At 40.9% G+C, this 24,509-nt stretch overlaps 1 protein-coding gene across 1 annotated transcript in view; it reads left to right on the plus strand.

Moving 5' to 3' along the window:
- Positions 1-5,853: 5,853 nt before the first annotated feature.
- smad3a (SMAD family member 3a) overlaps positions 5,854-24,509 on the plus strand; it is a 29,777-nt gene continuing 11,121 nt past the window's right edge. Inside the window, exon 1 of the mRNA XM_006793887.3 lies at positions 5,854-6,542. Coding sequence (XP_006793950.1) covers positions 6,340-6,542 — 203 coding nt within the window. The 5' untranslated portion in view covers positions 5,854-6,339. The remainder of the gene's footprint in view (positions 6,543-24,509) is intronic.

Below are 24,509 nucleotides of genomic sequence, written 5' to 3' on the forward strand. Positions count from 1 at the left end.
GCAGGCATGCTAACAAAAGGAAATTTGCTCTCACAGGGATTGACCAACAGCCATTTATAGTGACTCATGACTCAGAGGTAAGTCATGGCAGTGCTGCCTCAGACCACACTGTACAAGCTTGCATTTTATAATAAGTCATAGTAGGAACAACGGGTTATCACCAGGGCTATCGTTATATACGGTGAGTCATAGCTCAAGTGGAGATAAACTTTTCACTGCAGATACAAAGACTAGGTTTACCACAGCTATATAAGGAAAGAGAAAAGACCCACCTGGACTGTGAGTCATGTGTGTTCATGTAGTACCAGGGAGAAGTCGTATGAGCAGAGTCACACAGTGCTGATGAGCAACAAACATGAGTCTGTGGTACCAGTCAGGACACTCACACGGACCCATTTCCCTGCAGGGTCATCCTGTCAATCCTACTTGAAAAACTAAAAGGAAATATTTATTACTGAGTTCCTATCCTTTGTTTTTATCTATCTATATCTAACAAATAGTTTAAAATTAAATATATATAATACTGAACTTTTATTTTGAGAAAAACAACAGCAGCTACTATTGGGCAGTAAAGTTCATAATTCAGCGGGCGTAGGGGGTAATACAAGCAGTTATTACCATTTTACATTTGCGCTGAGAGGAAATCTATCTCAGGAAGCTTGGCTTTATGGGAAATGTTCTTTGCTTCTGCTTTATTTTACCAATTTGAGTCATCGTGCCATCAGACAGTGAAGTTTTATTCCTATTGCCCTTTTCAAACAAATAACATGCATTGGCTGTTATAGTGGCTGGCAAAAAGAGACATTACAATGACTTTAATTCATTAATTTAATTTTTTAAATTCATAGCAGCAACATTGGGTTGTTTTGAGGTTTATTTGTCATCTAATTTAAACATTCTGTATAATAAAAAACTGCTTCTCTAGCAATGCAAAAATAAAGAAAGGCAACACAATCTCATAAGTTTTGGATGTTATGTGGAGCATGTTGCCTCATTAGAAGGTCCTGGGTTTGAATCCACGTTCTGGCCGTTACCTTTCTGTGTGGGGGTTGCATATTCTTTCCAGGTACTCGAGCTTCCTCACACACATGCAGTTAGTGTGAGCAAGTTAATTAGTGATTCTAAATCACCCGTAGGTGTGAATGGGAGCGTGAATGGTTGTCTCTCTCTGTGTAAGCCCTGCGACAGACTGGCAACCTAGCCAGGGTGTACCCTGCCTCATGCCTTATGGTAGCTGGGATAGGCTCCAGCCCTCCTGTGAGCCTAAATCGGATAAACAGAATAGAATAGGCAAGCAATGTTGTTGAACATATTGAGTAATAACTTACAGTACAAGATGTTTTTTAAAAAAAAAAAGACAGTCATTGTCGCAACAAATGCCCCTAGAGCTACTTGGCAGTTTCTCTAATTTAAGGAGATGAGATCAGACGTTAGGATTGCAGAAGTGTCGTTATAAAAAGGTGTCACTACAAAGCGTGCTCACTAAAAAAGTCCTAAGACCAAGTTTAAAGTTTAACATGACTTTATTTGAAGGAAAAGTGGGTCTGTACACGGTGGACGGATCAGCATACATTCAAAATTGTGTCCAGATTTTATTTAGGAGTATATGAGGAGAACCATACAGAAGTAAATGACACCCCCCCCACCCCCCCAAAAAACAAAACCCGCATGTTTTTGAATGATCAAGTCAAGACTAAATTCTGACCCCTTAGCCCAACTGAAATACTATTTCTGGACCTGAAGACAGCTGCTCTATTAAGGCATTGCAGAAATATTGAATTGAAACAGCTCCGCGAAAATGAACCTTCCTAATTTAATCATCATCAGTGTGCAATTCTCATAAGCAGCTACAGGAAATGGAGGTTGTTGCCGCTTTCTATGAGTTATATTGGCGAGAGTTCACTCATGTGATTGTTTTTTAACCTGCGTTGTGTGTTAGTTCAGTCAGATTGAACGCTGCAAATATTTTAAAAAGAATGTGCTCTCAAGTTTTTCTTGCAATTGTGTGATATATAATTCTAGTAACTGCAAACAACCAATAAGGGCCTGCTTATGAAGACTGACTATGAAGACTTAGCCGAGTGACAGGCAATTAGACTGACATGAAAAATAGCTGTCTTCCTGTTATTCATAGCAGAGTGACTTGCGCAACAGCACAAAGTTTCAAAAGATCTGTCACAAGGGATTTGGACCGAACACCATTTCCTGTGTTTGAGTAGATGAGCTGGTAAAAAGAGTGACGTCACACACAAAATAAGTGCCGGAACAAAACAATCTGTATACCAATGTGGAAACAGAGTCACTTTTGATGGGTCTGCATACAAAAGTGAAAGCACAAGCAGGCACAACGAACTGTCATTTATAGAGTAGTGAAGTGAGAAAGGAAGGGCCTACTGCATGTGGAAGGGTGTGTGTGGGTTTGCCTGTGTGTGCGTGATAGTTATGGTGTTGATTGGTACACCATGTGCTCGCGCTACCATCCCTGGAGGAGCTGTCATAAGCTGTTGAACGATTGATGGCTCTCTCAGAGGGAAAACACAGTGTCCTGTTATTGCCAAGAGGATCAGTGTTAACACTTTTATATGGCACCCCTGAGCTCTGTTCACTCATGAACTGGTATATGTCAAACACGCACAAACAAACGTATGCAGGCAGTCACGCCAACTTTGTATATGTTAGTAGTTCTCAGGGGGAGAAGCTGGTGTGACGGATCAGGAGAAGGAATTAAAAAAAAAGAAGTCAAAGAATATTGCACCATTTTTTAAACTAAAATTAAACTTGTTCCTTTTTCATTTTTAATGACAGAAAAAGTTTTTTGGAGGAATATGCTTTTTTTTCTCTCTCTAGCAGGGCATACCAGAAAAACTTTGAGAATCTGTGGTGAAACACGATTGTTTCTCATGGAGAATGGGGAATGGTAGACTTTGCACATTTAGTTTGAGAAAGATGTGTATAATCTTCATGGCCAGTTAAAATATTGTCTTTTAAAATTATTTATTTCATTTTTAACACCTAAAAATGTGTAATCTTCTGACATAATAATTGTGGATTTTATTGTAAAATCATACACAGGGTTGTTGGTGATCTTCTTTGACAAACTATGAACAGTAAAATATGTAACATTTGGAGCAATCACTCTATTTCATGGTCTGGTTTTACTAGTTTTATTAGTAATCCATTGCGTTCGAGCTGCAACACTTCTGTGAGGGGTTTTTAAGCAGGATTTGTGACATTTACCTACATTTTTTTTTGTGTATTTTTGTTGCTTTTCAAACATCTGTAGCAACTGTCAAATACAAAATTTTATATGTGATTATCCAAAACCAGGACCTTCTGAAAACTCTAAACAGTATATGTTACAAAAATTTGCAGAACATAACCAACAGAAAAAGATCTGTGTTTATTGTGTCCAATATATAACTTTTAAATTGATTTTTTTTATTTACTGAAATAAAAGTGTGCGATAATTTTAGATGTAGTTGGGGTTGGTACACATGAGCGATGAATTAAACTTTCTAGGGGATGCTGATTGTATTTAAGCAGTTATTTACATCTAAGTTCAAATGATATAATCTTCAGCATCTGTCTTTTTTAAATTGGCTAATAACTGGTCATCTGCTTCCTTATCACATCCATCCAGAGTCCCACAGTTTGAATGCCTCTCCACTGGGACATTATGACGTCAAAGACCCACCCACACCCACACACACACATTGGACCAAGTCCCCTGAGGTTGCTGCCAGCACAATGTCATTATCATCCATCGGACTGCAGTGGCCACTGCCCATTGAGTCTCGCTGACGTTCCTTTTGTGCTCAGTAATTCTTCTCACAGAAGCCCACAACTCCACCCCCAACCCCCACCCGTACACCCGTCCTCCCGCCTGTCTACTGCGGCCCATCTGTAATCCCATCCCCCCGCCCCGCACCCCCATATCCGCCCCGTCTCGGCCTGCACTTCTCCAAAACAAACCAGCTGTCTTGGCCGGTCGTGTCCCTGGGGGCGTAAACAGGTGTCGAGAGGGCCGCGGGGCCTCCGCGTGTGACACACGGCCACACGCTCCTCCGGCCTTCTCCTCCAACCTGCCAACCCACCACAGAGCGAGAGAGTGGTGTGTTTTACACTTTTGTGGACTTGATTGTTACTACAGACAAGGAGCTGTTGATATCTGGGACTGCACATAAAACCTAATCTCTACAGGTCAAAGCAGCTGCTCACACTAAGTGCTTGTGATAGTTTCCTCACAGTCATTGATCTGAGAAGTCCTTTGTTTATTTTTTTTAGAAAATCTTTGCTCAAGGGTGAGAATTCATTTAACAAAGATGTCATGTATGAAGAAACCTTGACATGCCTGTAGCAGATATAAAAATACACACTGCTGTGCAACCAAAATAGATGAAAGGAGACGGGTATGTCCTGCTGAGCTTAAAGCCAGCTGTATTTTTAGCACAAACTTCACACTGTGCATAGGAGTGGAGGAGGGGGCTTGCTGGCTGAATGCAGGTCAATGCGCCTGTACACACATACCAAAATGGTAACAGCAGGTCAATGGCACTATAGTTGTATAATTCTGAACAGTCAGTGGAGGCAGTGAGCAAATGTTGGCACCTCACTACCATCACAATCCTCATATATGTGTCCACTGTGGGCCATTTGAATTCCAGCTGTGTAAGTTCTTCTTCTGTGTGACTATAGAAAATTTGTAAACTGAATCCAAGCAAGTGCACCGGCTTCTTTGTGCAGAGCGTTCACATTTTACGACTCTTTCAAGTGCCTGCTAATAAGATACCCGACTTTGGAAACTGTGCTTGAAAGCAGTAAAGTCTTTCTTTTGAAGCTGCAGGAACAAAGGCAGCTTCACACCCTAAACAGTCCCGCTATCACTCTCTCTGCGGTGAGCTCAGCGGCACTGCACGGCCCATTGTACATCTGCCACTTGACTCCTTGACACCGAAACAGGGAGTGTGTGTGAAAGGTGGTGTGGTGGGGGTGTTTAGGCCTACATGTGCATGTGTCAAGCTGTACTTGTGCTTTAGTGGAGCTGAGCCAAGCTGCAAAGCCAAACTGCCACCTCGTTGATTCCTGTGTTCACGTGTAAAACAAGCCGAGGCAAGTTAGTGGCTCATCTCCTGCATTCATGTACGATTCCTATCACCTTCCATCTTTACAGCAGCTCCAGAGTTATTCACCCATCTGGAGACAAAACAAGCCAGTAGCAATTACTGGAAACCCTTTGCGCTAGAGATGCTGAATGTCAAACCTCAAGCCTTTATTCAACAAAAACACAGGCACGGCTGTATTCTTATGCAACCTTGGTTATGTGGCTGACAGCCAGGCAATTAAGCATATGTGGATTTCTAAAAGTAAAATGGAAAAGAAGCATAGAGTATGTTTTCCAGCTGAAGTTGGAAACCTACACTTATTTTTAAAAAGAACAGCTCTTTTGATTATAATTATGTCTCACAGTCTAAACTGAAACACAACAGAGCCAACGTTTTTTTATTTTATTTAGACAGCTCTGTCCTATACAGCCTACTGAAACAAAAGAAAAACAGAAGGAAAACAAGGACCTAATTTCATCAGAAATTTTGAAGTGAAGTCACATGCAAAAGAACAAAAACTGCCCAGTGTTACATAACTAAATCAAGTGATCTGTTGTGACTGCTTATTTAGACACAGCCACATGGAGGTTTATCAGCAATAACAGGGAAAAGGATGGAGATTGCGCAATATCAGCGAAACACATTTGGCCAGCTGCTCAGACTGGCCTTTCATGGGTCTGCTGTGCAGTCTAAAGTCTGAATTGAGACTCTCAGCAGCAGCTCATGCATTTGCATTTGATGCAGACTCTTAGCAGACTTCAGTCGGAGGATCCAGCACTCGCGGATGACTCTGAACTTAACCAAAAACTTTGCTCGTGGAAGGCTAGAGCATTCAGAGACGTAAAAAGCCTATCACGACGCTTTCGTTTCTGCCTTTGAGCTAGCGACGCAGTTTTGGGTGTGAGTCAAGTGAGGTGTATTTAGACTAGCTCTGGCCTGAAAGAGTGCAGACGGAACTAGGTTTTCTGGCGGAGTAGCACTAAATCCACAGCTCAACAGACTACCGGTGCACAGTTCACCGCTGAGCTCGAGACAGACGGAGCGAGTCCGCTAAAAGTGGTCGGTGTGATTCCGAGATGTGTTTTGTGTGACTTTAAAAAAAACAACAACAGCAGCAGTTTGTCTTTACTCCCGTCGTCTCCACTACTCGGAGCGCTTTAGGGACACTTGTTCCTCCGTGTTTTTTCCAAACTGACGGACTTCTCGACACTGGACTGACTTCAGCTGAACTCAAAAGATGTCAATTTTGCCTTTCACTCCCCCCATTGTCAAACGACTTTTGGGCTGGAAGAAGGGAGAGCAGAACGGCCAGGAGGAGAAGTGGTGTGAAAAAGCGGTGAAGAGCCTGGTGAAGAAGCTGAAGAAGACGGGACAACTGGACGAACTGGAGAAAGCCATCACCACCCAGAATATCAACACGAAATGCATCACTATACCGCGGTAAGGAGAGTTTGAGCGTTGACGTTGACCGTGAAATCAGCATCCTAGCTAGCTGTACACTTAGTAGTTCCCCCCGGGGGTTATTACTTCAGCTGATTTTATTACAGCTTTGTTACAGAAAACTCAAAAAGGTTTCCTCCCTGGTTTCTGTCATCCTCGGCGCCTTGCACATGTATGGCATCATTGCTCGACTTGAGAAGTTGACATTTCCACTTCCTTTCTGGCGTCAATATTTCAAACTGTTGATTTCCTTTACGTGTTTATTGTGCAGCAACATGGTGGCTAAGGTGCTGCTTAACGAGCTAGCGTTGGACCATGAGCAGAGCTAGCAGATCATGTCTGAAACATCTCGGCGACGAGCTGCTGGGGCATCATGCTGTCATCGTGTGCACACTTCACTTTAAGCGAGCTGCCTTCAGCACTTTGTTATTATCACATCAGCATTCAGCTGAGGGTGTTTTGCTGAGAATAAAAAGGGTACAGTCCATGCATTAACTAGCCAGCAGAGCACATGCAGTGCAAAAGCATTAATGGAGTCCAAGTTATATAACTTGGCCTTAATCTGGGACGCTTTCTAGCGTTCTTACTGCGTAGGCGAGCCCGTGGAGCTGGCTTCTTCTTGCTCTCAGCCTGCACAGCCATTTGTCCATCAACACATTATTTAGAACAAATAACCAACACTGGCATTTGTCAGCAAATCACAGCTGGTAGCTTCTGTGAGTCACTTCTCTCCTGAGCAGTCATTCTCCTCCCGATGAGAAGCTGTGCTTGTAAAAGCCTCTGAGGTGCACAATGTAAACACAAATCATGGATTTTACCCCTGCCACTCTTTAAAATGTATGTGTGGTATTACTGCAGTGTTGATTTTTCGAGTAACTCTCATTTGCCAGTTGTTTTAGTACACCTTAATACACCCAATGAGCAGAGATAAACTGATTAGTCAACTTGAAAGTTCTTGTCCGTTACATGGATAATCAATTTGAGTCATTTTGCATACTCACATGTGTCAGCTTACATGATGTGGTTTTTAAGGGGCATCCCTTTGAGATAAGATACTTGGCATATAATTAACACCTGTGTCAGTAATAAAAAGCTTTGTCAGTATCTACAGATGGAGAATGCCTCCAGTCTGTTGTGCAGAAGAAGCGAGTGGTCTGCAGCCTCCAAAATAGCTATAAAGAGCCTGTTACACGTCCCTGTAACAGTTCTAAAAACTGCACATGATACATTTTGCTCTGGAGATGTCATATCAAATTGAATTAGTTTTAACCAGGTCCAACTGCAGCGAAAGAAAATGGATGGATGGACAGGTGGAACCTGTATTAAAAGTACAGTGTGTGCTCACATGTATTTTACTTCTTCTGCTTTCTGCACTACAACTACAACTAAACTCTCCAGACTTTTGCTTGCATCCGCAAAATCTCACTAGTGTTTGTGGGCTATTCAGATTTAATAGCATACTGTCAGATGAAAATTGAGCCTCAGTGGGGCACTCCCACATTCTTCATTGCCACAAGTGTGCATATCACGGCTTGCACAGGCCTGGGCCAGCGTTCAGAATTAAGCCTACCCAGAAAGTTAAATAATGTTTGTCATGATCCAGGTTTCATATTTCCCACCACTAATGCAGAAGGGAAGAGGTGGAGTGCATTAAGATGACCCCAGATCAGAGCTGGCTGTCAGTGTTGGCTAACAGAGTCCCTGGAGAGCTGCTGTTTCTATTAATTCCCCCACGTTTTGGCTTGCTGACAGCAGCTGCTTGCATGTTCAGGCCTGTCCACAGGGAGGTCAGCTTCTATCTCTCTGACACATGAACTCCCTGTTCAAGCTCATTGCTACCCGTCTTAATGGTGGTTTGCAGTGATGCTGAGTCGAAGGAAGCGGGCTCTGTGTATATTGATTGAATCAATAGTTGTATATGGTGGGGGAATAGCAGGAAAGTTATATCACATCTCAGTGGTGTACATTGAGATAGAGTTATGAGGAAAGAAAGGATCAGATCTCAGCGGGCCAAGTGACAGAATATTATATTGAAATCTCAAGGCTATGTTTTTTTCCTGTCGTGTCAAGCACACTTATTTCTTTTTGTGTATGTGAGTTTGGTCTGTCAGATGAATCTTCAAATCAGCTGGGGAGCTTTGGGAAAGACTAGTTGTTTTTGAATGGCTGCAGTCTGCTAGATAACACTTACAACAATTACAGGACTATCTGTGGAAACTGTATAACAGCTTGGTGAGTTTGGTGGTTAAGTTATTTTTGGGTTGGAGGTCATTGACGTGGTCAGTGGGGCTGCATGTAGGTGTAGGTGTGCCTTTATCTTATGAAAAAAACATTAGTCATGTTCCCAGTTGAGGTCAAAACACAGTATTGCAGGCTTTGACTGTTACTCAGAAAGTGCCATTGCTCTACTTGCCTTTTAGTGGTTTTTGACAATGAGCAGTTTTACTCATTTAAGACGTAAGTAAAAGTTTAAACCTCTGTCCAAGTTCAAGCTTGACTCATTCAGCAACGAGCAGCTGTGGTACTGACCTACCCTCTTCTTTTCTCCATTGGCCCTATTAAAGTCCTGTCTTCCTGTGAGCTGTAAACTTGGGTTAGCCGAAAACACTAGTGTGTAAAGTGCGTCAAGCCACTATGAGTTTCTGATGCATGAGGGATGGATGTGTAGTGTGACAGCCTGCTGTGTGTTTGAGTGTGACAAGATGACTAACAGATGTGTGTCCTGTTGTTTACCAAGACCTGTATCTATAAACAGGAGCCAAGTTGTGTTTCCGTTATACCAGGGTAAACTGGGAGCAGAGTTAAATATAGTTACAAAGTCAGTATGGGGAGGAGGTCAGGTTGGTTGGATAGGTCAACAAAGCCTCAGGCTTTGAGACCAAACATGTACGTATGCTTCCTGTTTCCTAAGCGTAGTAAATGTAGTTTTTTTTTTCCTGAGCTATGGCCATGATTGTTTCCTAACGTCAACCAAGGTTACGTAGGCCTTTTAGCCTTAAGGAAGTAGTTACTTTACCCAGACCACATTTTTAAAGCAAACTATTGCATTTCACATTTTAACCTAAACCCCTGACCTTTTGCCAACCCTAACAAGGTCACGTTTTTTTCTCTCAAACTCCAACCATAGTGGTGTCCATTCTTGAGTGGTTTTCTGTTCAGAGAAGTGACTTGTTTTGTTACTGTTTTGGGAGACACTACCACATTTCACCCCCCCAAATGAAAAAACTTTGTCAACTATTGCCATACAGTCAAACCTAATGTAAACATTTAAACTTAAAGTTTTTGAGGGTGAATTTTAGGTGCAGGTAATTGGGAGGCAGTGGTTGAGCAAGTCAAACAGTTGCAAACAGTGTAACAAAAAAATGCCATATTGATTAAAACCAATATAATCTCTCCCTGTACCTCCTTTAGAGATATATCTATAGAAGGTATAAAAAAGGACATTGCTACCATAAGGTCACCTATTGGTTGCTTTAAACCCTTTTTGAAGCCTTTTGAGTGTTTCCTTCATTGCTATCTTGGTTGCAAAAAAACCAAACCAAAACAAAACAAAACAGATGTGATGAGGACAGGGGGTCTAACTATGGTACTACACACTCACAGGCTAATGCTTTATGACTGACAAGTCGTGCTACTTTGCATAAATCATGGTGAAGTATAGAAAACTCTGTTCTTGTCATCTATGACTGGGAATCCATTCATAAACTAGAGAACAGTCCAATGTATACAATTCCATACCCTAAACTAGCTGTTACTTTGAAATTTATTATTACTACAGCGTCTTTTTTTATTTGTTTGTTTGTGGTTTTTATGGATTGCATAGATTAGTCTACAAGCAAACAGTTGACCTTCACCACACACCACTTTTGCTGTTGGGAATAGGAGGATCTCTGAGACAGACCTTAGAGATGGACTGTCTTCTGTAAATACTAATTTGTGACTGTCAGTTAGGGCAGCCACTAATAACTGTTGCCGTGTTGATCAATCTGTTAATGTTTTGGTTACGCAAGTAATTAAGATGATTTATAAAATGATAGAAATAACAAAAATACACTTTGTTTGTGCAGTCTGAGTTGACACTTTCAGATAGGTTTTGTTTAGAAGCGTATAGCATACAGATTATAATAATATAAATGAAATTAAGACAAAAAGTGTTGGTTTTTGGGAAGCTGGAATCAGATATCGGCTTGAAGTTTTTTTAAATGACCAATTATACAAGTTGTCATTAGAGGAATCAGTAGTTCCTGTATGTACAGTATAATGTGTGAACTAATCACAAACAAAACTTGTAGAAGATACAGTGCTGCTTTTGACCTGATTGTACTTTGTGTATGATAGTTGTTGTGACAATAGGTAGACAACATCACACTAACTCAATCTGTTGTCTAGTTGTTTGTAATAATTATGACACAATCATGCACCTGTGCACATAGGGTCTGTCATGTTTGAACAGAGGTAACGTTTCAATGACAAAACTTAATGGGAGTCAAATAATCCTTAGAAACACACACTCATCAAAGTTGCATCTTCTGTGTGTGTGCTTAAAAAATATATTTGGGGTTAATGAGTTCCAACATTTGCACACTGGCATCAAAAAGACATTGAGACAGTTTTCATTGTCTTAATATCATGTGTGATATGTGTACTTTGGACAGTGTGAGTTTTATATTCACAGAGCCTGGGGAAGTGGATTCCTCACCTTTTATCTTAATTTTCTCCGACTTTGTGCAAGGGGTGGTGAGAGGGTTTGTCTTATGTACACATATCTCTCCTGGCACTAAGGTTACAGTCTGATTCACACTGCATGTTGGGGCAGGAGGGAGTGTAGGATCTTCAAGTTCAGAAGTAAAAGATGGGATAAAATGAGAAAGACAGGGACTGGACCAAGAGTGAGAAGGACTGCATCCACACTGTTGTTTCTTTATACATCACTGTTGAAAGTACTTCAACAATACAGTTCTTGATTAAGGAAATTCCTTTTGTTGACTTTTGTCAGACCGTCATGTTTTCCACCTTATCAGTGTGCAGCAGTTATGTAAAGATGGCTTTGTGATCCACATCAGCAGACTTGAATCCTGAAATGTAGACCGAAAACAAACAGATTTACTTTTGCTGTATGCTTGGTGTCTTTTTATATTTGCTACTTTTGGTTAATAGTCCTTCTGGTTAGTCAATAGAATTAAAGCAGTATTTATTTTTTGCCTCATTATAAAAGCTGTGGACACTTGCACTGAAAGAGAGATGTAGAGGAAAAAAGTGCAGAAGAGAAGTATGGAATTCCCAGTGTTGCAAGGAAGTTGTTGTTATAATGGGGAAAATGTGCTTTAATGAGGGAAGATGAGGCATTAATGGGTGACCAAAAACACAGTTGACAAATGAGAAAAGTATAAAAGTAGAAGGTAAAACAGAAAGCCAAGGGTTGAGATGAAAGACACTGAGGAAGCAGTCTCTTTGGCAAGCTGCAGCGTCTTGGATTCTCAGGCTTATCAGAGGGAGACAGTGGTTAGTGGGATTCACACACACACACAAAAAAAACATACCCGCTAATAGATGAAATAGAACTGGTTTGTTTACCTTCTAGACAGCATTTGAACATCAAAAGAGATGTCTGCATGTGTCTGGATGACAGACTAGACTTCATTAAATGCACACTGACACACACTGCCAAAGTCATACAGTGTGCACCTCGGCCCTGTCATGTCATTGTGCTGTTGTCATACTCAGAGTTAATTTTGTCTCATTCAAATCATCTGGTGATTTTGTAAGCGTAGGCCAGTGTCACTACAGAGGAGCAAGCATGTTGATGATTAGTCCGATGTGTCTGAGGTGGGAGCCTGAAAGGGAAAACATAATGAGCCTTCGTGGTTTGGGATCTTGTCTGTTAGAGAGAGATGTGGTGCAGTTTTAAAGTGAAACAACAACAGAGCTGGTTTTTGCTCATTCTTGTGCTAATTATATGAGCAGAGCAGGTAAAACTACTCTAGAAGCGTGCTAAAAGCACTTTATGGAAGTGTCTTAAACAACTTTACTGCTGCACACTTTGCAAAGATGATATGGAGCTGCCAGACACCTGAGCAGAACCAGGGAGATCTTTTCATCAAATTAACAGTCAGTATGTTGCTTCATAATAAAAGTTTGAGTGCACAGCTACCTTCCAGAATACAAAGCACGCCAGGCTACAGAATTGTGCAGTACATTTTTCCCTCCTACAAACAACCTGTCCAGAGTTCTTTGGGACTGGATTAAGTAAGACAGCTAAAATAACTAAAGCTGAATGGACTTGAGCCTCTTATGAAGGTTCTGGTTGTTCTATTCTGCACTTTAGTGTGATTGCCTGCTCAATGAAATCGCAGCACAGGGGAAACCCTAACTAAAGGGCATGAGTGTGAAAGCACAGAGGTTTGTGCCTGCTAAACTTTTGTTTTGGTAGTTCCGTTCTGATTCCTCTGCTCTCAAATAATAATTTTGTAATTTTCTGTTTATTTAGCTACTTATATTCTCACATAATCAAATCAACTGTGTGGTTTGTATGATTTCAGAACTGTAAGAAGTTCATCTTTTTTTATGCAATTAAAAATCCAACCCCGCCTCAAGGAAATCAAACTTTTTAGAAAGTTATGAGAATGAAGAACACCAAGTTTTCAAGGTAGGAAGCTGAAAGCTAAAATGACAAATGAATGTAAAACATTAGATTTATATTGTAGGCGTGATTTAACAAAATGCGTCATCACTTTGTTAAATGAGCACACACACTTTGTCATTCACTTTCATGTCAAGTATCACACCTGGGTCACCCGAGACAGTGTTGTTCAACAGGACTCGGTTCAAGACGGGTCACAGAGAGTTTATGTGTGTTGTCTGTCTGTGTGTGGTTGGCGTCTCTAATGACTGTGACAAGTCTGCTTCTTCAGGATTGGGTTCAGGATTCCTGTCATTGTTTGATTTACTTGACTGAAACGGATTACTGCTGTGAGCCATGACTGAAGTCTGTTTGTAGACAGTAGTAACTGTGTTGTTGTGCTTACTTTGTTTGGACCTTAAAAACAGAGTTTAGTGTCCTCGCTACTGTTGGGCAGTAATTTCTTAGTTAAGTCACATGATGATGTCATCCTAATATTGTTGCATTTTTGTTGAGGGTATCATTGGTTGTACAAACAATAACAGGATTTATTTAAGATCCTGATCAATTATAGGTCTAGTGTATATGCCATGCTTGAAGCTTTGTGTTCATCATGCTTCTGTTTTCTTTTTCCTTCAAAGGAAATAAACAGAATACTGACTGTAGAATTCAGGCTACTTAACCATACGTTAATAGATATAAATATATTTTTATGCCATTGTACATGACTCTGTGTGCGTGTGTGCATGTAGTTAGTCAGCTTAGAGGAATGCTCTTTCAGACTGCTGGGGCCTTGAGGAGGGTGTGGGCTGCTGTTTGGTTTGTGGCTTGCACCACGGGTGGAAGGGTTAGAGACACAGCTCTGCCTCGACTTGGCCCTAGCCTGTCTCACTATCTGCGGGGGAGTGCACATGCAGAAACACACACACACACACACACACACACACACACACACACACACACACACACACACACACACACAGAGACACACACAGAGACGTGTTCTCCAGACAACAAATGCGCCTTTGTGCTCCACTGGCCACTGCCACCACCACTGCTGCCGCTGCTGCTGCTTCAGGTGCTAGGGTAAAGCTGGGTATGTGGGGGAAGGTCAGTTGATTGGAAGGAGTAGGGGTTTTTAAGTAGGGAGAGGAAGTACAGGTGAAAGTCATAAAATACAGAAATTACGCAATGACTTTTCAAGGAGGTTGTGTGATAAGTGTTTCTTACTGAAGTTGCCATAGTCGTTCAGGACTTGCTAAAAACACAAGAAACAGGAAAGAAACATGAGTCTTTCTTGGCCACTGGGCCACTATTTGTAAGGTTTGATAGGCTGAAACATTTTATCACGATGAGCAGTGACTGTGAGGTCTTCTTACACTTTACCGTGAATGACACCTGAAATAGTGACACAAGAAACTTTGGGCAGAAACATGATAAGAAATGCTTTAGATATTGTATCGTGTGTCTAGATGGATATATTACGCTATAATTGTACCAAGTGTTGGGAAATGATTATATGTCTTGATGCATTCTCAATCATCCAGGAAAGTAAATCTCCAAAAGTTGGTTCTGTTCACCTGGACGTAGCGCTTTGTGGGAGAAACGTTTCGTCACTCATCCAAGTGACTTCTTCAGTCTCAGCTGACTGCAGTTTTCCCCAATCTTATAAACAGTACATTTGCATAATGACTGAAACCAGCCCACACCTACAGGCCAGTGGAAACTCTTTCAAGGATGAGGATGTACACATCTTGGACAGGGAGGAATGCTGGTTTGAGCACGGAGTCAAGGAGGCCATTTACGTGAAAAGGGAAAGACCATCTCTGAATCGAGGAGGGGGCCTAAGGGTACATCTTTCGCCATCTTACAATGCTATGATTGCAGCCATTCCCCAACTCTGTGAATGGTACTCATGGCCATTGATCAGTGGGCTTTGATCAGTGGGTTTTGGTCAGTGGTTGTTGATCAATGGTCATGAGAATTTGCATAATTAAGATTAAGGAACTGACCTCCCAGCCCATTGTTCCTTCAGTGGGCTGGTTTCAGTCATTATGCAAATGTACTGTTTATAAGATTGGGGAAAACTGCAGTCAGCTGAGACTGAAGAAGTCACTTGGATGAGTGACTAAATGTTTCTCCCACAAAACGCTACGTCCAGATGAACAGAACCAACTTTTGGAGGAAATGATTATACCACAACTAAATAAAGTAAATTCAATATAGAAAAAATCAAAATACATCTAAAAGATACGTTTTACAAACAAAGATCAGTTACAAAGTTAATAGTAAAGAATGAAGAGCTCATTAAATCAATACCTAGACTGAATGTTCTATTGAGAAGCAAAATCTACCAAATAAATGCAGGTGGCATGAGGTGGGTAGTATTTTGTCGGTCCTGTTGCCACTAGGACAGACAGATTTTGGAGAAAGTGTTCAGGTGCGTGTCCTGTAAGTGGTGCAGATGTGGGCCAGGTTATTCATTTATTATCTGATTTTGATCTCAACCTGAAGTATCTATGAATGTATTTAATGTTTGGTGTTTTCTTAGCTGTCTTCTTTTGTGCAATAAATTAAGGTCATTACGGTGCATGTGTGTGCCGTGAACCCCGGATGCTTTCCTCGCCAAAGTTGGAAACCTGTGTGCTCGAATTCATACATGTCAGAAATGTTTAAAAGATGCTGGAGTGTTTGTCTGTTATCCTGACTGCTTATTCTTTATTAGGCTTTTGATTAGAATTCAAATTGTGTCATTTAAAAACAGTTTTCCTGTTCCTCAGCTCAGTTAACCAACACTAGAAAGCTTACATACACATCGTTTTTGGAAAAACAAGAAAAATGACACAATTTGAATTGTTCTGAGCTTTAATGATATCATCATTTGGATTTTTGCCACTGAAGAATCAACAAGTTAAGGTCAGTTGTGAAATTTGTAAAAATAAATTATAGTGGAAATTTCTCTTTGAGGGATATCACCTCAAGTCGGAGGCTGACACAGCATGGGGGTATGTTTTTAAGAATAAACATTAATTTTTCATGAAAGGTAAACCAGCCTACACTCTGCCCTTCCCTAGGAAAAAATGCAGCTGTGGACTGTAGAGAGAAATTTATTGATGACTTGCATCTGGAATATTCTCTGTAATTCATCATCATGCTTCAGAAAGAGAGAGACATACTGCTCTGCTCATTGACTGTTTGCAGTAAAACTAATGGCTCCCAGTCCTCCATTGTCTCCCAAGATTTTTGGAGTCCAGACTCTGTTATTTGTCGTCTAGCCCTGCCAGTCGTTTGTCTGCTGGTTTTGTATTTCACTTTAGGCCCTCCTTCACTGGTCCCAGCACACTTCAGCCCTATGATATCACCTATGGGCCAGACACCCCCTCCTTTCCTCCTTCCTCCACCTTTGTTAGAAATAGAGAAGTCTGATGGCTTTTCCAGAGAGAGTGGGAGGTTGGTGTGTGTCTTTGTGTGTGCGCAATATGTTTTTCCGCCCGAGCCTCATCACTGCTGGAATGCATTTGCAAGTCCATATATGTTTGGACATCAGTGATTAAATATATGTAAACTAAAGCATTTGGATGAAGACAAACTCAACTCAAGAAAAAGGTCATTTACAGCAATTTCTGATTGTTTTCACTTAATTGTTTAGGCTATAAAATGTCTTGTTTTGTAGCTCAAACCACTTTGCAAAACATGAAAGTTACCAGACTTTACAACCGATGAATGTTCAGAGACTTAGCTTGAAACTGAAATAACTGGTCAGCTATGAAATTAGTTAGCTAACACATTTCTATTTGTTGACTAAAAAATTATTATTTCAGCTGTACTAAATACACAATTTAGTCTTGATTAAAAAAAACCAAAACATGGTGAAATCTGTTTTTGTAGTTTTTTAAAATTTGCAGCTGACAGTTGTTTTAGCAAACCAGAATAGATTAACCAACCACAGAAAGTATTATGTGGCAAGTGGGGTCAGATGATATCAGGATATGTAAAGTAAAATAAGGAAAACTTTTTGCAGAAGTGTTGCAATACCTCTAATGTCGACACAGTTCACATGGTTGCATATATTGTGTTTATCTGGATGATTAGAGCATATCCACTACTGGAGAGATTGGGACTTAATTGTCCCAGTCCAAATTTGAAATATCTTCCATGTGAACACTGGAGGTTGTTGCATTATTGCTGATGTGGAGATGGTGGCAGAGAAACTGGGCATCTCAGTTATACATGAACTTCTCTTCCAAACTCTACAGTGATCCAGAATCGCTGCTTTTCTTACTTTATAATATTGCCGGCCCCGGTCATGTTGTGTGCTGTATTTTTAGCAGTTGGCATAAGTTTTTCAGGACATTAGCAACCACACTCTCAAGGAATACCATTGTACACATGCGGGCTTGTAGTTCAAACAAGTATATTAGTGAACTAGCAACTTAGAAATTTGTTATTCTGGATGATCCTTCATGGATTATTTAATTTTCTTTCAGTTATGTAAAAGATAATGCTGCATTCTCCCTCGTATCGGCTGGCAGTGGCCGAGGAAGACAAAGAGACTTTACAAAGAGGTTGGTTGCAGAGACAGTCCAGTTTGTAACCAACTTTATTTTCCCAGTTGTGTTATGTTGTTGACTCTGTGTGATTCTGCAGTTTCAGATCCTTAAACTGTTGGGATATCAAAGGATTAATCTGTGATGACGCTTTCACAGAAACAGCTGCTACAGGGAAAAGCAAATTAAACTATTTTTCGCTTCATCACAGGGCTAACAAAATAATTATTTAAAGGTCACAGACCTGAGTTAGTCGTGTCTAACCGAAGGTAGAATTGGTGAATGATTTGTCTCTTTACATGTTGTTGTTGTTGGAAGGCACCAGCCTCTGCTAAATGTCACCAGATTGTAGCCCTGTTGGTCGGGGTTCAACAGACTGGCCACAGACTTTATGAAAGGCACAAAGGCCATATCAGCCCAATAGCCCCTCACCCCCACCGCCCTCATCCCGCACTCAGCACTGCAATGGAGGCTGTGAGATCAGGATAGTGGGACAGACGGAGGAGAAGGAAAGGGGGGGTTTAGGGGTTCAGTCACAGACACTCTGAGCTGCCCTGAGCTGTTGAGACGGTCTGGCAGACCTGTTGTGCAGCTGCAGCCCTCCTTTCTTTATCCATCACCCACTTTGTCCTCTACCCTTGCATGCTTTTAAAGGACAGACTGTGACTGATTCTGATCTTTGTGATGTGTTTGTAGGCACCTTAAAATGGTGAAAATGTTCTACTTTTAAAGTTAAACATGCAAGTTTAGTTACATAGTTAATAACCAGCATTGGATGAGAACAAATCTTTCTCCAAGGCCTTCAGTTTCTAACTGTGTGTGCTGGCATCTTCTTAGTGAGGTTAGGCTTTCAGTAAGAGAGTAAAAAAAGTCCATGTTAAGCCCACAAGGAAGGCGTGTGTGTGTTCAACACTTCTCGGACTATTGCCAGCCTGGACACACACACAGTTGTATATGTTTGTGTCTGAGCGTAACTGGGTATGCCTCAGGGTGTTTGTTTTGCCCCCTCCCCCTTCCCCAGCTTAGTGAAGCTCAATCTGCTCTGTCTGAGTCTGTATAGTGAGTCAGCCAAAAGCGCATATATTCAAAATTTATGTATGTACTAACCTTCACAGCCACTAACATCTGCTTATATATTTTTTATTTCACTACTTTTGCTACACTGGCAAATGCTAAATTAATGCCTACTTCAAATATAAAGTTATCTTAATTATTTTATATCCCTTCTGTTCTTACATTTCTCTGTACGTGTGTCCATCTGTGGAGCTCTACCATTCACGCAAACATACATGCTGGATGGATGTAAAGCTCATGTTCAGTCTCAGCTTTGGGTCATGAGCCAAAATGATGTTGACACATTTACCCCTCTGGCAAAAATCTATACCAATTTACCCCTTTATTTTTAGACATCAGTTCCGGTCTATATTCTGAGAGCAACATCAGCTTGCATGAAAAAACACAAATATTGCCCCAGATTTCATGGGGCAATATTTGGGGCAGATGAAGTGTAGGCAAAGGAAGAATACATATGGATCTGAATCACTTTATTTTAAATTTTGTGCTCCAGGATTGGCCTTGCTGAAGGAAATACTCCCCCTCTGGAGTTAACTTTCAGCTGAATTTAGTTTTCTTTTTAGATAATTGAATTATTACACAGGTAATTTTTTTAAATTTTTTTTAAAAGAACCAAAAATCCATTATAATTTTTTCATTGTACTTCCTTCAATAGAAACTTGATTTGAGGATTTGCTTGATTATGTTATGTAACAGCAAAATATACACCCACTGGTTTTATTTGATTTTTAAAAAATAGTTATCTAATACTTAATGTAGTTGATAGATTTAAGAAATCTTAGTCATTTTTAACAAAAGTTTATTTAGAATTTAAGGTCAAATTAACCTGTAGAGCTAGAGTTGATAACCAGGCCAATCAATCATGGCTTATAGCATTATGGTATTGGATATACTGTAAAAATAGAATTATGTTGTGATATATTGTTAAATGTGACTCCCCTAGCTTTGGATCCATTCACTGTCAATAATGCTATTCATTCATTTTAAGTGCCCATGTTCACTTTTTCAATTCACATTTTGGTTTTGTAGATAAAATTAGTCAGTGCTGATTTGATTAGTTTCTGATCCTGTAGAGAGAAGCTGAAGAGTGAAAAATGTCTTGTATAAAGTCTTGAAGGCCCCGCCCATGTACTTCAGATCTCCAGTTTGGAACACACACGCAAAGGCCAGCCCAGCTGGGAATTTGGGGTCATGATTATTCTCCCTTCAGCTACCTCCTGCCTCATGTCTGGAGTATTTTGAGGTCCAGATCATTTTTTTTCTTCAATATCTGAGGTTGGCTGTTTAAATAGAGCTACTACTGCCACTAAACAACAAACTGAGGCTTGATGGTTTCACAGGAGTGGTTTTTGCTGTCAGAGCAGGGTTTCTCATTTGTCTCTTTCAGTGGGCCATTGTAAATCTCTGAAGTGACTCACTCTCATTGAGCAGGATATAGTGTGTCTTGACTTGTCTCATACGCAATACTGTCTGTTGCTGATAGCGTTGGTTTACTTTTAAATCATACAAACACCTTTGTAGGAGAGTTACTTGCCTGTCAGCAGTGCAGAGTAATGATCTAATGCTTGTTTACCCTCAGTTGTTCATCTGCTAAAGAAGAGTTTGCTGATCCTATTTCGCTGACCTTTGTTCAAGTAAAATTCAACCTGGATCCCTTGTTTATTGTTAATAATTTATATAAAAACTGTGGAATGTGAGCTTTTTGTTCCGGGTTTAGAAGAAGCGAAAGGGTTGAGAACCACAGAGTTGAGCTCAGTAGCTATCGTGGACTAAATGATTCATCACAGTTTGAAGTACACGGACTGTGATTTGGTGCTCTCCCACATGTATAACCTATCTGACTTACTCTTCATGCAGAAACTGGGTAATAAACTCTCTGGTGTAGTAATAGAGGTAGAGCTGTGCCCATATAAATAATTCACTGATTAATTTGGTAATTAAACAGCAGATCAGGTGACAAAGAAATTACTTTTTTTTATGTGGAAATTGATGTTAGACATAGATATAATCATTTATGATGTAATGTAGGGATGCACCGATACCGGTATCGGGTATGGGCCTCGATACCACATTTTCTAAAGTACTCGTACTCGTTAAAAGTCCCCCGATACCGAGGACCGATACCATGGTCTGAGACCTGTCTATGTTTGAGCGGCATGTAAGGGGTTAATCACAGGCGCCGAGTGCCCGCCCCCAGGCCCCGGCTGCAGCTCAGAGCGGGGGAGAAGGGGAGGTGATACATGTCAGCCGTGTGGAACTATTTCAAAGTGAACGAAGACGACAAAACAAAGGCGGACTGCAAATTGTGCTCAGCGAAATTGTCCAGAGGAGGCTCAAAAGGTAGCGCATTTAACACAAGTAATTTAATCAAGCACCTAAAATCCCAACACGACAACGAGTACAAAGAGTTTACCCACGCTTATTAGCACAGAGGAGCATAGCTGATGCTATAGCAGTGGGACGGAAAATAGTTGGGCATTTTAAACATTCCGCCTTAGCCTACTCCCGCCTCGAGGACATTCAGGGACAGCTCAACCAGCCAATAAAGAGACTGCAGCAGGACGTACAGACGCGCTGGAACAGCACGTATTACATGCTCCAGTCCCTCACTGAGCAAAAGCGAGTGTTGGGCGTGTATGTGTCCGAGCACGAACTCCCTGACTATCTCACCGCTCACCAATGGGCTCTTATGGAGACGACTGTTGCCATCCTCGCCCCCTTTGGGGAACTAACTAAAAAAGTGAGCAGCTACGACGCACTAGCCTCTGATGTCATCCCAGCTGTGACTGTGCTAGTGAGACTTCTAAACAGAGAAACAGACGAGGACCACGGCGTCAAGACAATGAAAGCAACCTGACAGGCAGCTGTCAAGAAGCGCTTCAGTGACGTCGAGACCAACCCACTGTACTTCATCTCCACCATACTCGACCCAAGGTAAAGTCTGTGTGCTATAGGTATTCAATGAGTATAGCTACAGTACTAAATGTAAGATTATTTTACATCTGAAATATTATACATTTTTAACTAAAATACACAAATACAAATGTATGCAATATATATAATATGAAATACATTTCCCTTATTTTTACCAGAAAGTCAAATGGCTGGTATTTGTCACAGTGGTTTAGGGGAAACTAAAATCAGTCCTATTTTTCCACATATTAATACATTTATGAATTTTGTGCAGGTATAAACATCGCTTCTTCTCCAACAACACTGCTCCAGAGTCCAAGCTGCACCTGAAGCAGGAGCTGCAGATGATGTCCAGAGCTGAGGCAGAGGGGAGTCGGGCAGAAGCTGCAGAACCTCCTGCTAAACTGTTCCTCAAGGCCCAGGCCAGCACTAGCAGCAGTCTGGACACTGTATTTGACAAAATTGCTAAGGAGCAGCCCCAGGCAGCACAGCCGCTGGCAGCAGGTGCTGCCATTGAGCTCGACACATACCTCGGAGAGGCCCCAAGCCCTCGTGAAGACAGTCCTCTGAAGTACTGGGATGTCAACAAAATCAGGTTCCCCACTTTGGCTAAAATAGCCCGTAAATACCTCTCAGCCCCATGTAGCAGTGTGGAAAGTGAAAGGCTTTTTAGCTCAGTGTCACACATTATAGATGAAAACAGAAACAGTCTGACTGCTGATAATGCAGAAAAGCTACTTTTCTTAAAAAAAAATCCTGCCACTCACTTTTTCTCTCCATTTAGTGAGTCATCTTAGACTTGATGTTAATACCTACCTCAGTTGCACTGACTGCCACAGTTCTATGTCGGTGGATGTTGTTAGTTTATTCAAATATTGTGCACTAAATAGCAAAGATGTTTATTAATGCCCCTTGTGTTGTCCAAAGCGGCAGAGTTTACAATAAACTGAAAAAAATACTTGAGTTGCACTGTCACTGTTTAAATTTTTTTTTTCATAATTATTTATTCTGTAATATGTTGCATACAACATGCTTTTCATTTTAAATAAATGTTCTTAATTCCAAACCAGTCCCTTGTTTTTTGGGGTTTTTTTTGTTAAATTATAGGACTAAAGCTGTTACCTGTAAATTTAAATCATGTTTTTATTAAGTACTCGGTATCGGTATCGGCGAGTACTGAAATGCAAGTACTCGTACTCGTTTCCAAAAAAGTGGTATCGGTGCATCCCTAATGTAATGGACTATAATGATGTGGTGAGTGTGGTGTTTGGCTGAGGTACAGCTCTGCATAGACTGTTTGTGGCAAAGAGAAAAACACTGGGAAGTTTATTTCTTAATTTACAGCCTGTAACAGCAAGAGAGCATCAAGTCTCAGTTAATATTGTTGATGGGTAGCAAAGATTGATGCAAACTAACGTGATTAGTGGATATACACTATCAGTCAAAAGTCTGGACACGCCTTCTCATTTAATGTTTTTTATTTATTTTGATTAGTTTCTACATTGTAGATGCGTACTAAAGACACCAAATGTATGAAGCAAGATATATGGAATTATGTAGCAAAGAAAAAATTGATTAACTCTAAAAATGCCGTATATTTTATATCTTCAAAGTAGCAGCCCTTTGCTTTGTTGACAGTGCTGCAAACCTTTGGCGGACTCTCAATGACCTTCATGATGTAGTCGCCTGAAATGGGTTTTCACTTCACAGGTGTGTCTTGTCAGGGTTTATTTGTGGAATTTCTTGCCTTCTTAATGGAGTTGGGAACATCAGTTGTGTTGTGCAGAAGTCAGGTTGGTAAACAGCTGACAGCCCTATTTGACAAGTGCAAGAATCCCTGTTATGGCCAGAACCAATCAGGCATTACAGGTGACTACCTCATGAAGCACATCGAGAGAATGCCAAGAGTGTGCAAAGCAGTAATCAAAGCTTTTGACTGGCAGTGTAGGTGGGCAGAAACTTGACAAGTGAAACAGCATCAACTCACAACTACTGCCAGATATGGTTTAGTATTAATCTTTTAAATCTCTTGCTTCATTTTTCTTTGAGGTGTATTTGTATGTGTAAAACAGCTGACAGCAGTAGTAGGTTCATACATTTCAGTAACTAACTAAACAGTTGTAGCTTCAGTATTAGGAAAAATAAAATCCTGAGTGCTTGAGTATGCTTGAGTAGGAGGTCAACTTAGACCAGGATGGACTTGGCGCAAACTTTGATCTGCATCTGATTTCAGTTCTTAGTTGGGAGGTGTTGAGGCTCCTGTCAACAAATCGTGCATTTTTAAATGAGAGGTCTCGAGCTTAGGTGGGAGATAATTGTCCTGGTTATCCAGGCTGATTTGCCCTGTGTCTTATTGAGCAGAGGAGAGTTCAATCTCCTTTCTCCGGCCTCTGTGAATGTAAGTTGTGATTACACATTTCTAGTACATATACACCACTCCAGGTCAGGGATGAGTTACTACTACAGATGGAGGAGTTGGGGTATCTTAGGGTCTTGTTCACAAAAGAGGGGAGAGTGGTGCTTGAGATTGACAGAAAGATTGGAGCGATGCTGTATCAGTTTCGTTATGGTGAAGAGAGAGATGAGCATAAAAATGAACCTGTTGATTTACTGGTCAATCTACGCCTCAACTGTGGTCACAAGCTCTTAGTAACTGAAAGAACAAGGTCGTGGATACAAGCTTCAGAAATGGGTGTCCTTTAAAGGTGGCAGGGCTCTCCCTTAATGACCGAGCTCTTCAATGGGTCATTCGGCTCAGCGTAAAACAGCTGCTCCTCCACATTAAAAGAACCCAGTTGAGGTGGTATGGGCCTC

The sequence above is a fragment of the Neolamprologus brichardi genome, chromosome 1 (genome assembly GCF_056152115.1).
Source record: "Neolamprologus brichardi isolate AB-2024 chromosome 1, ASM5615211v1, whole genome shotgun sequence".
In the NCBI taxonomy this organism is placed as follows: Eukaryota; Metazoa; Chordata; class Actinopteri; order Cichliformes; family Cichlidae; genus Neolamprologus; species Neolamprologus brichardi.